Here is a 12278-nt window from a genome sequence, read left to right as displayed (position 1 = left end):
ATTGAGTGACTGCAGTTTGTCAGAGATCAGCTGTGCTTCTCTGGCCTCAGCTCTGAAGTCCAACCCCTCCCATCTGAGAGAGCTGGATCTGAGCTACAACAAGCTGCAGGATTCAGGAGTGAAGGTCCTGTGTGGTTTTCTGGAGAGTCCACACTGTAGACTGGAGACTCTGAGGTCAGTTCACTGACTCTCTGTTACTATTAGAGATCTTATATGTTGAATTAACAATTGAACCTGATTTATGTACAAACATAACTTACATCCATAAAGTTGTTAATGTCCTTTTCTTCATATTTTCATGTTTCTTGAACTAAATCTAGTCTGCAGTCACAAAAGACTTGTGTTTCTTAAAGAAAGTGTAGAAAATGTCCACTGTTAGTTGTTAAAGTAAATGAATGTTTATCATTGTTGGTAAATGGTCACATCTGGATACAGAAGATCCTCTCAACTAATATTCAGGGTTCCTACGCAGTATGGAGAAGTATGGAATTTGATTTTAGTAATTTCCAGGTCTGGATGAGTATGGAAAAAAGAAAAGAGAGAATGGAAAAACATGTCTGTTTCCAGACTGTTGCCCCTATTCTGCTTTCTAAGATATCAAATTCAGAATTTCTAAAAATAAATAGATCATACAAGCAGAGTGTTTTTCATGGTGTTTAGAGCAGCCGGTGCAGCCACAATGTTTACTACTGTGTGAGAGAGCGCGGGCCAGAGAGAGCTTGATGTCGTTGAAAGCAGCACAGGAAGTAGGCTCTGACTGAACGCACACTCCTACAGAGCTGCCTCTACGCCTGTACGTCACAGCCAGGGCCGGCGCCTCCATAGAGGCCAACTAGGCAACCGCCTAGGGCGGCACTTTGGCAGCCAAATATGGGCCAACTATTCATCATGAGCAACATAACAATAATAATATAATAATAAAAAGTAACCGGTAACTGCAGGCAGACGGCACAGAGCAGAACGCTGCCTGTCAGACTGGGACAATCTAATACTTTACATATTGAGGGGGGGGGACGAGCGGCCCCTCCTAATTTGGACTGATCCTCGTTCTGGCTGAAATCTGATTGGCTCAGTCATTTACATCATGAACGTGATGAACTGTGACCAGTGTTCCAGCTGGCCGGTCTGGTTTTGATTCAGTGATGACGTGCTGATACAAACTGAGGAGGTGTCATCCACGATGAAGAGTCTTGAAGGTCTTCATCATCATCATCACATTCTCTTTATACCACTAAAACTCTATTAGTGGTAAAATTACTAACCCACAATGTTTCGTCTCGCGCCCTCCGGCCGCTCACATAAGACACCTCTCCGTCTCAAAGTCCTGGGATGGGTTTGTGTCCCAGTCTGTCCCTGGTGCTAATAGAGGGACGGCATCATTGTGATTCACCTAGAGCAGGATGTTTGACAGCAGAACGTCGTCCAGCTTTCTCTGTAGGACTGTAGACTGAACGACCACGATGAGTAAAGTGTTCTGAGGGCTGGCTTGATGATCCCAAACACAAAGCCTGGTTGGTTAACAATTCCAAATGGGGAAAAGAGAGCTGGATGCAAACTTTGAGGAAAATGGTTTGACATCTCAACCATGGTGGGGGGGGGGGGCTGTAGTCTTGTAACAGCGTCCTCTGAACCCCGAGTCACAAAGTCAAATATGGTCTGAAAAATCTACAGAGAAGTCTGGAAAAGTCTGGAATGTAAAATGTAAAATGTGTAGGAACCCTGAATATTTGTTCTGAATTGATCAAGTTTACTTCATGAAGTAGAAATATTTCTCTGGTTTCTGATTGTTTCAACATGTTCCACAAATAATGTCTGATCATCGATATTGATCCTTCAGCACACACACATAGATGAACACCGAGATCAGCAGCATGTTATTGATGTGTGTTGACATGAACAGGTGTATGAATGTTGTGGTGACATTTGGATGATGTCTGTAGAAGGCTGACATTATGATGATCCACAATAACACAATGACAAAGTCACTCTACTCATTTTAGGGAAAAGATCATTGATTAGGACATAGTGATGTTGAGCTACACATTTAAAACCTGAACACATCTGACTGGATTATAAAGTGATTTTTATCTTCATCATTTATTCTTTATTCAGATTGATGAGCTGCAGGTTGTCAGAGATCAGCTGTGCTTCTCTGGCCTCAGCTCTGAAGTCCAACCCCTCCCATCTGAGAGAGCTGGAGCTGAGAGACAACGGCCTGAAGGAATCAGATGTGAAGCTGCTGTCTGATCTTGTGAAGAGTCCACACTGTAGACTGGAGACTCTGAGGTCAGTAGAGGGTCGGAGTCGGTCCATGCTGGTTTCAGCAGTATTGTTGTGATGTGTTTCCTCCGTTAAGCTGTGAGAGGAGAACAGTGACACAGAGAGAGAGAACAGTTAACCAATCAGATCAGCCAGAAGCTTGTTGTGATCATGTGTTAGAGTTGATGTGAAGAAGATGTTGTTGTGTTCGTGTTTCCTCCCTTTAAGGTACAATTTGAACAGATATAAAACGTGATTAATTTGAGATTAATCACGATTAACTATGGACAATCATGCGATTAATCACGACTAAATATTTTAATGGATTGACAGCCCTAATATTTACATATTTGTCATGTAATATTTAAAAGTAGATGAAACATTGAAATGTGACTGAAACCAACCTAGCAGCAGTAAATCCATCATTAAAGTGAGCAGTGAAAAGCTCTCTGTTTCTGCAGTAATGATGCTCTCAGGACTCTCAGCAGTTTATTTCCACTGTGTGGATCGTAAGATAATATTACACAGAGACAAAGAATTTGAACACATAATCCAGGCTAAAAGCAACACAGTTTAAACTGACACATGCAGAAAGGTCACCGACTGTGTGAATGTGTAAATGAACAGACTTGTAATATCACTGCCCCGTCTAGAGCACCAGAGATCTGACTAGAACTACTTTGTGTACTCTGCTGAGTTAATGTGATCACATGTATTGTTATGACCTGTATGACAATAATGTAGCCTTCTTCTCTCAGCTGCAAACCCAGCGGTGTGAAACGGACATAAATGACATTTATATAACCACAATAACACAAAATCAGTACATGATCTCTTATCATATATTCATATATGATATTCATATAGTCACTCATCTGAATCAGCTTCTTGAGCCGTATGTTGCTGTGAGACACGTCAGAGTCGTGCTCCTACAGTCCCTCAGACTGAATGTGTTGCCTTGGTTAGTTTGCTACCAATACTTTTATGTATGCTGTGGGTGATTAGAAGATGTGAAAGTAAGCCTGCTTACCGCTGTGAATTATGTTTATAGATTTATTATTTACCTTCTCCTAAGTCTGTTTCACACCGCCGGGGTTGGAGCTGAAAGAATAAGACTAAAGTATTGTGATTCCTCCAGGAGTTGAATAAAGTATCTTCTGTTCTATTCTATAAGAACACATCTAATCAACACATTGATTTAATGCAACACACGTGTAATTAGTTCTAGTCAGATCTATCGGGATATTAAAAGTCTGTTTATTTACACATTCACACAGTCAGTGATTTTTTTGTCAGCTGTCCTTCCTGCATCTGGCAGTTTAAACTGTGTTAATTTTAGTCTGGATTATGTGTTTAACTTTTCTAATATGCGTTTGTAAAGTGTGCCGCTCTGCTGACCGTAGACTGGTCCATGTCTGTGATTGGTCATGTGCTACAAACCCCGCCCCTTCTATGTGAACGCGCTCATAGCCAGACTGAGAAACCCTGGGTTGACTTACCGAGTTGATAACGGCTGTCGTAGGACCGTTTAGCGGGATCTTGGTTGAGGGGTTAGTTAAACCAGATAAGGAGAAGATACCCTGGGTGTGTTGGACTGGCTTCGTAGTACAGGCCTCTGGTCTGGGAGCTCTGAGCTCAGTGTGTTCACTCCAATACGTTAACATGAGAGCTGAAAGGAAGCTGGCTACGCTACACAGACTGAAGTCCCTTCTGCTCTTTATACTGGATGCTGACTGACAGCTGATGAAGGGAGTCTCTGTAAACACTGATGGATGACTTCTGTTGTCTTCTTCTTCTCTCATCAGATGGAGGAGTTGTGATGTCTAACCACCATCATCCCTGTGTGTTCCTCTGGACCTGACAGAGTATCATCAGTGTATCTGGACTCTGTCCTTCTGCACAGTCTCTGCAGACACACTGAGACTCCTCCACTCCTTCTGCTCCACACTCAACCACCTCCTCCACCTGGACCTGGGTTTCACTTTGTCTTCATTCATTCATATATTCTGAACCCAAAGTGCCTCTGCAGATCAGTTCTGTTTATGACAACAGAACTGTAGATTAACACATTTAAATAGATGTTTCTGCTTTGCTTTCTGTTGCAGCTCCACCCTGTGGAACGATGGAGTTTTGCAGTTAATTTCCACATACTAATAAAAATATATATACCATATACAATATATATACCAGTACCAGACGTTTTTCATATTATAACAGATTTGCTTGTAACAAACAGAAAGAAGTAGATAGAACCTGAACCTGAGGCTTCAGTTTCTCAACTAACTACAAACAGATTATGTCTGGATTTTGGTGGAAAGTCAGCTCCTTAATATTGTCTTTTGTATGTGATGTTTGATGTAAAACAAAACAAAAAAATATCCTGACTATCTGGGTTTTTGCTACAAAACAAATCATATTTGTTAGTTTATTACAGATGTACGTGTCACCCTGCTAGTTTTCACATTACATGGCTCAACACAGACACATGAAGTCAACCTGTGGAGCTTTTCCCCTCAGAAATCAATATTGAGTTGCCGTTATCACAACCGTTCATGTTCTGTAGCTTGTGTTGGAAAAATACATACATGCAGCACATTCCTAAGGTCTTGACAGGTGACACTCACTGCCCTTGAAGTCTTTGGCAAGGCTGACTGGGAGAAGTTTACAATATGTTGTGAGGAGTCAGCTCACTTGGTAATATTAGAAGGGAGCATAGAGGAATGTACAAGTCAAGTTACAGAACATATACTGAATGCTGCAAAACTAAGTGTACCAAAACGAACAACACAGGGTAGGAAGAAAGTGGTACCTTGGTGGAATGAGGAATGCAGCATAGCTGTTAAAGAACGAAACAAGGCTTTCAGAGCTCTGAGAAAAAACATGTCACAAGAGAATCTCATTGAGGATCAAAGGAAAAGGGCAGTGGCTCGTAGAACAGTCAAATATACCAAAAAGAGGACTTGGAGAGAATTCTGTTCCACCATTGGCAGAGGAGTGAAGATAGGTGATGTCTGGTCCATGTTTAAACAAATGAGTGGGAAAAGGAAGTCAATAAAAATTCCAGCATTGATTGACGGGGAGAGGATGGCAGTATCAGATAAAGAGAAGACGGATGTGTTAGGTAAGGCATTTGCTGCAGTACATAGTGGGGAGCACCTTGATAATATACACAGGCAGCAAAAAGAGCGTGTGCTCAGTGAGAATGAAAACGTGAGAGAGAAGAGAGAGGATGATATGTCAACACTGGATGTGGAATTTACAATGGCAGAGCTCAAAATAGCCTTGACAAATACTGGATATACAGCACCAGGACAAGACCATGTTATGTTATGCCATGTTTAAACAACTACCAGTGGAATCATTTAAGTTAGTGTTGAGACTATTTAATCAAATCTGGACGGAGGGAGTCATACCAAGTTGTTGGAAAATGGCAGTAATATTACCATTCAACAAGCCAGGGAAAGATCCTGCTAATCCTGGTAGTAATAGGCCCATAGCGTTGACATCTCACTTATGCAAATGGATGGAGAAGATAATAGTACGTAGATTAATGTATGTTTTGGAACAGAGAGGGTTAGTGAGTAATGTTCAGTGTGGTTTTAGAAAAGGTCGATCTACAATAGATGCTCTAGTTAGAGTAACTAATGAGGTAGAAAAGACACTGAGATCAGCCCGGTGTTGTTTAACATAATGATAAATGATATATTTGAAAATTTAGATGGATGCATCAAATCAGCGATATATGCAGATGATGGGGCATTATGGATGAGGGGAAGAAATGTGCCATATGTGATGGAAAATATAAGGAAAGCAATAGAGAAAGTGGAGAAATGGTCATATGAGTGGGGATTCAAAATGTCAACAAATAAAACATGTTATATGATATTTACAAAAAAGAGAAACATTAATACTGAGAATTTAACATTATATGGTCAGTTGATGGAGAGGGTGAATGAATACAAATATCTGGGTCTATGGTTAGACAGTAAATATACATGGCATGTTCATATAAAACATCTAGAAACAAAATGCAAAAAAATAATAAATTGACTACGAGCTGTGGCTGGATGTAACTGGGGGGCAGATAAACAGTCATTGATTGACATATATAGGGCGATCATGAGATCAACAATAGGTTATAGTTGTATAGTTTATGAAGCAGCAGCAAAGACATCATTACAAAAAGTGGATAGAGTACAGTGTAGAGCATTACGGTTATGTATCGGAGCTATCAAGTCAACACACAGAATTTAAAATATCTATTTCCAAAAGAATTTCAAACCAGGTATCAGTGTACACAGCAGAAATAGTGGCAATCATCATTGCAATGCAGTGGGTTGAGGAGGTCAGACCTGACAGAGTGGTGATATGCACGGATTCAAAAGAAGGAGATATTTCAAAATACAAAAGTCGGTCATAACAAAGACGTATAAAGAAAGGAACAGAAGGGAAGAAATCATCATAACAAGACTCAGACTGGATCACACAGGTCTTAATGGCACTTTGGCTTTAATGGGGAAAAGGAACAGTGACAAGTGTAGGGATTGTGGTGTTAAAGAAAATGTGGAGCATATCCTAATTCAATGTAAAAAGTATGAGGCTGAAAGAAAAAGATCAGAGAGGAGGGACGGGATTGGGATCTGATGGGGATACTGGGAACAGAGGGTGAGGGGGTTGAAGGCACCAGGAAGGCATTATTAATGTTCTTAAGAGACACAGGATTGGTGGATAGAATTTAAGAGTAGGAGTAAAGAGCAAATGACATGATGTTACACACTCTTGTACAGTAGGTGGCGGTATGCACCTTAAAGTTGGTTGCGATCCGCCAGAAACCGAGAGAAGAAGAAGAAGAAGAAGAGGACTGTGTGCAGGGAATGAAATGATCACCTGCCACCTGCCAGATAACAGGGTCAATGTTGGCTGTGGCAGGTGAACATATCAAGTCTAGCTCCCACCATGGCAGACAGGTTTTCCTTATATTAAGAAATATTATTTTTAAAAAGCAATTCTAAAGCCTAAATTAAATATATGGTAACACTTCATTTTACAGGTCCACAAATTTCATGGTAATTAGGTAATAATTAGCAAGTCATTTTGACATTTCTTTGGAATTACTGCCAAATTACCCCAATATTTACCTATAAATATATTTCAAGCACATATTTAGAACAAGCTCCCAGAAAACCACAGGACCGCTCCAACTCTGAGTTCTTTTAAATCAAAGCTTAAAACGTTCCTGTTTGTTACTGCCTTTTATTAAACCAGATAATGATCTTATATACTGCACTAGAGCTTTTACTCTTGTGTGTAATATTCTATTTTAGTTTCTATCCTAGCTTTTATTTTTTGCTTGTTTTTATTTTCTAATCTTTCATGTTTTTATGTTTTCATAACTGTTTTAATTATGTCTTATTTTTCTTTTGCACTTTGTTGCAATGTTCTTGAATGTTTATGTAAAGCACTTTGAATTGCCCTGTTGCTGAAATGTGCTAAACAAATAAAGCTGCCTTGCCTTGCCTTGCCTTATCTGTGGACTAACAGGCAGTTCCAGGTAGAGCTCAGATGTCCTCAACAGGTTGTCATTGCTCTGTGCTGTTGGTTTGCTCATTGGTTGTGTGTGTTGCAGCAGGAGCAGGTAGATTTAATTGCTACAATGTGCATGAAATACAAACTTATTTTGTTTTGACATGAAAACAGTCAAGTTTAGTAGCATGTGTGGCACCCTGGACATTTTAGTAATAAGGATTGTGCCCAGAAATACTGAGTTGTTACCTGTGTGTCATTATTTTGGTGCCCCCACCATGATTATTTTTAATTATTTTCATTATTATTATCATTTTTAAAGCGCTTGGTGTCACTTAAAAGACAATAGTAAGGACAGTAAACTCCCCTGCTTTAGTGTCAAGTAGTTTTAAGACAATAGTCTGTGTTTGCCAGTAGATGGTGGTAGTGGCTTTGGTATGTCAGCGACTGTGCTGTTATTCAGCCCTGTACGAGCATAGACATATATAGACATGACTGTCCTTTCACTGTGTTTACCATAGACATGACTGTCCTTTTACTGTGTTTACAGTGCAATAAATGTATTTTGAGATTTGTGTTGAGATATTTTCAGTCAAACAGCATCGAGGTTTAATAGCAGAATAAGGCTAATCTAGTTAAACGACTTCTTTAGAGTCTCATCCAACAACTGAACAACAAGAAGTCCATCACAGAAGAGGCAGAGTCATGGAAATAGAAACTAGCAGTATGTAGTAGAATCCATCATGTCATCCTGCTGGAATGTATGGAACAATTCAGAGTGAAGTGAAACAGTGGAAGAACAGCTGAGGCTCTGGTACAGTGTATGCCTGCAGTATATATTACTGTGGGTCTATCTACTTAATAATGTATATGCAGTGTGTGTCGACCACCTGTTATCTAATATCATCAGCATCACAGGAGTATACAGGAGTATCACAGGAGTATCACAGGAGTATCACCTGTTCTGTAGTCCGTGCAGTATGAGACATAATAGAGCATGGGGATGACCATCATATACTTCTATCATAATGTTCTAAACCCTGATACACTTTCTATTGTAATTAATTAATGAGTATTTCTGATTAATGACTGGAACAACTTGACACTCAGTGCTGAGCTGCATCTCAAATTAATCTCCAGGTTCCCAGCTTTCAGATGATGTACACCACTTCTATGTGACATCTACTGCTGACCTGCTATTTCCCCCTAAAGACCCCCGGTACCCCCCTAAAAAAGACTAAAACTGGACTATTGTGGGTCTCAGAGGGTTAATTCAGCCTTTTCAAGCCAAGAGAGATTCTGATGAACACACACACCCACAGTCACAGATGAACTCAGCTGATTTCCTGTAAATGGAGAGGGGAGGAGCAACACTGACTATGTGATCCAGGCTCATGAGAACAAGGCCTATAGAAAGGATTCCGTGTCACGCGTCATATCTTTTAGAGTAACACGCATGCGCAGTAGAATCTGGCCTGCACGACCGCAGCTTCAGTTACACTGCGCATGCGTTATACCCGACACCAAGACCAGTGACCCATCCTCCTTCTATAGTCCTTGATGAGAACAGGGAGGAAGCATGAAAGTGAAAGTGTGCAGTTTGTTATCCAGACTCCATTCTGAGAAAACGACACAGAGATGTGACGACTGAAGATAGAAGCAGGGTGAGTGTTAATCCATGGGGTGGTTTTATTATACTGTATACTGTATACTATGTGTGTGTGAGAGTGTGTCTATGGTTGTGGGTGGGTGAGAGGTTGTGTGTTACTTCCTGTTCTCTCAGTCTTGCCTGTGAAACTTGTTTCCTGTTCATGTTCACAGTCAGTTATTCCAGACTCCATTTTGTGTTAACGGCACAGAGAGGTGACGACTGAAGACTGAAGCAGGGTGAGTGTTAATCCAACATTGTATTAGTTTACTGTTAAAGTGTCTGAGTCAGTTTCCTCCCTGTGGACTGTAGAGGAGAGAAATGTTAGAATGAACTCAACAGTTTGATTCATCTGAGAACACAAAGTCGTGATTGGCTGAATAATCCTCATTAAACCTGCTGTAAGACAAGAAAATTTAAAGGGATTTAAGATTTAAAGGTGTGTGTGTGTGTGTGTGTGTGTGTGTGTGTGTGTGTGTGTGTGTGTGAGTGTGAGCGCGCGCGTGTGTGTGCGCGCGCAGTTGTGTTACTTCCTGTTCTCTCAGCCTTGTGACTCTTGTACAAACTTGTTTCCTGTACATGTTCACAGTCAGTGTTAATGTTTAACCTCTCAGACTGACTTCAGATCAGAAGATGATTGACTGTGTGGAGGAAGAGGAGGACAGAGCAGAGTCTCTAGTCTCTGGCTGTCGTGATTGGCTGAATAATCCTCATTAAACCTGCTGTAAGACAAGAAAATTTAAAGGGATTTAAGATTTAAAGGTGCGTGTGTGTGCGTGTGCGTGTTGCAACCTAGAAATATTTTATAATTTACATTCTATTGACTTAGAATAGATTTAAGTTATCTAAGAAGAAATATACACTACACTACACTATTATCTGATTTATGTTATTATCACGAGGTCAAAGTTCAGAGTGATGTGATGTCATCAGTCAGCGCAATGTTATTATTGAAAAGGTCAAAGTTCAGGCTGTGATGAGGTCATCAGTCAGCGCAGTAGCGATTAGGGAACGTGCTTGATGTTTACATATGTGTGCGAGCGGTTCTGATTGCTTCGTGTAAAAGATAACTCCAACAGAACTGGGAAGAATAAAAGTTGCCAAAAGGAAGACGGAGTCATGTCTCTTTAAGGGTGACACATGTGATAGATAGAGAGGGTGTGTGATACTTCCTGTTCTCTTGTACTAACTTGTTTCCTCTTCATGTTCACAGTCAGTGTTCCTGTTTGACCTCTCAGACTGACTTCAGATCAGAAGATGATTGACTGTGTGGAGGAAGAGGAGGACAGAGCAGAGTCTCTAGTCTCTGGCCGTCAGTCTATGAAGAGTGATCGGTCTAAAGGTGATCCTCCAGTCTTCAGTGATGAACCTGGACCCTCAGAGTCAAAGTAAGACAGCTGCTACTAACTCATCTATACCACTCATTTCATCTTTCCTCTGACAATACCATGTTTTCTGTTGACTTCAAAATTCTACACTAATGTATTTGCCAACTACAATTTAACAGACTTCATCAACTCTTCCTCTTAAAGGGAGTGTTAGTAATAATCAGAATGTCTTGTTAACAGCTTCACCTGTGTCCGTTAAGTCAACTAAAGTCAGCGTCCTGTTGCTGGCGCTTGTGCTCGCTCTACATAGACATGAAGGAGCATCTCTCAACACAGTGAGGCGACACACGTCAGCTAAAAGCACAATATCACTCTATATTTCAGCTGCTTGGCAGTAATGTTAGCTGACCAGACGAAGGTCTCTCCATGAATCAATGCTGATCCTAGTGTTGGCTTTTCCTGCTTCAGCCTCCCGACCGCGGCCGGAGGGAACGGGGGAGACGATAACGTTTCTCTCTGCGGAGCCCCGTCACTTCACAAGACACTGGAAACCTCTGTTGGTCTGGAGGAGCTGCAGCAGTTATTTCTGCACTAACGTCCACTGTACATTCACTAGATATTCTCAGAGCTAAACTAACTCTTCTGCAGTGTGGAGTGAGCAGCATGCACGTGAGAGGTGGAGAGAGAGAGAGAGAAGGAGCACGGTGTGTGAGTGAAGGCAGGCAGAGGAGACGAGAGCGAGCATGTGTCCCGACCCGGTACATTTATACGCTTCAAAAGTTACAAACAGTCCCTTTAATATCTGTGACAGCTGTCAGTCAGCTAGAAGAGATGTAATCTAATCTAACAGAACGGCTACAAACTGTTAAACCTCCTTATTGTTGACAGTAGCAGTAGTTTTACCTTAATGACCTACAAAAGAGAATTCATCAAGGATTCATGTGATGTGAATAAAATCATCTTGGTGTTTGCAGAGTTCAGTCCAGACGGAGAGCAGAGTCTCCAGTACCCAGCTGTCTGTCTATGAAGAGTGACTGGTCCATGGGGAAACCTCCAGGCTTCAGTAATGAACCTGGACCCTCAGAGTCAAAGTAAGAGACTGTTTCTACTGTAAGTTGACCTGATGGATGATGATGCATTGAGGATGAAGACTAAATGTTCTGCTAACAGATTTATATTCCTGATGCAGAACTATTAGTGCAGATACTGTTTCAAACTAAGATGGATCTTAGTCTGGGTTTTAGAGCCACAAACTACTGATTGTATTTCTGTGACAAAACACTTGAGAACATCTCCCCTTTAAGAGCTGGTTTAAAGGCTAAAGCCTGGTCTAGCATTCTGCTAAATACATCACTTTAACCGTCACATAGTGCATACTGCGTTCCTCAGTAGTATGCACTATGTACTGTGTACTGCGTTGGTCATTTTTCCCGAAGAGGTTGGCTCCGGCCCACTCTAATCAGGTCATTGAGCTGGCAGCTTATGACCCTTCATGCCTACAGGGTGAAGATGCTAAGTCA

The 12278-nt window shown here is 41.1% G+C and overlaps 2 protein-coding genes and 1 long non-coding RNA gene across 6 annotated transcripts in view; all 3 read left to right on the top strand.

The window, feature by feature from the left end:
• The window catches only part of LOC119483833, a 233425-nt gene that overhangs the window by 14526 nt on the left and 206621 nt on the right, over positions 1-12278 (top strand). For 3 of the 4 annotated variants that reach the window (XR_005205801.1, XR_005205800.1, XM_037762338.1), the window contains exons 5-6: positions 10669-10818; positions 11733-11849. Coding sequence is in view for 1 of the 4 variants with exons in the window: in XM_037762338.1 (XP_037618266.1) it covers positions 10669-10818; positions 11733-11849 (267 nt within the window). In the remaining 3 variants the exon portion in view is untranslated. The remainder of the gene's footprint in view (positions 1-10668; positions 10819-11732; positions 11850-12278) is intronic. The other variant, XR_005205802.1, reaches the window with a different exon arrangement.
• Positions 1-12278, top strand: part of LOC119483763 (NACHT, LRR and PYD domains-containing protein 12-like) — a 542841-nt gene that overhangs the window by 335314 nt on the left and 195249 nt on the right. The gene's annotated exons all lie outside the window — the stretch shown is intronic.
• LOC119483863 lies at positions 9342-10099 on the top strand. The gene is made up of 3 exons (XR_005205821.1): positions 9342-9446; positions 9604-9669; positions 10020-10099. It is a non-coding gene; the product is annotated as an uncharacterized LOC119483863 (long non-coding RNA).

This window comes from Sebastes umbrosus, chromosome 24 (genome assembly GCF_015220745.1).
Source record: "Sebastes umbrosus isolate fSebUmb1 chromosome 24, fSebUmb1.pri, whole genome shotgun sequence".
Taxonomy (NCBI): domain Eukaryota; kingdom Metazoa; phylum Chordata; class Actinopteri; order Perciformes; family Sebastidae; genus Sebastes; species Sebastes umbrosus.
This window is presented reverse-complemented; position numbering and strand designations above follow the sequence as displayed.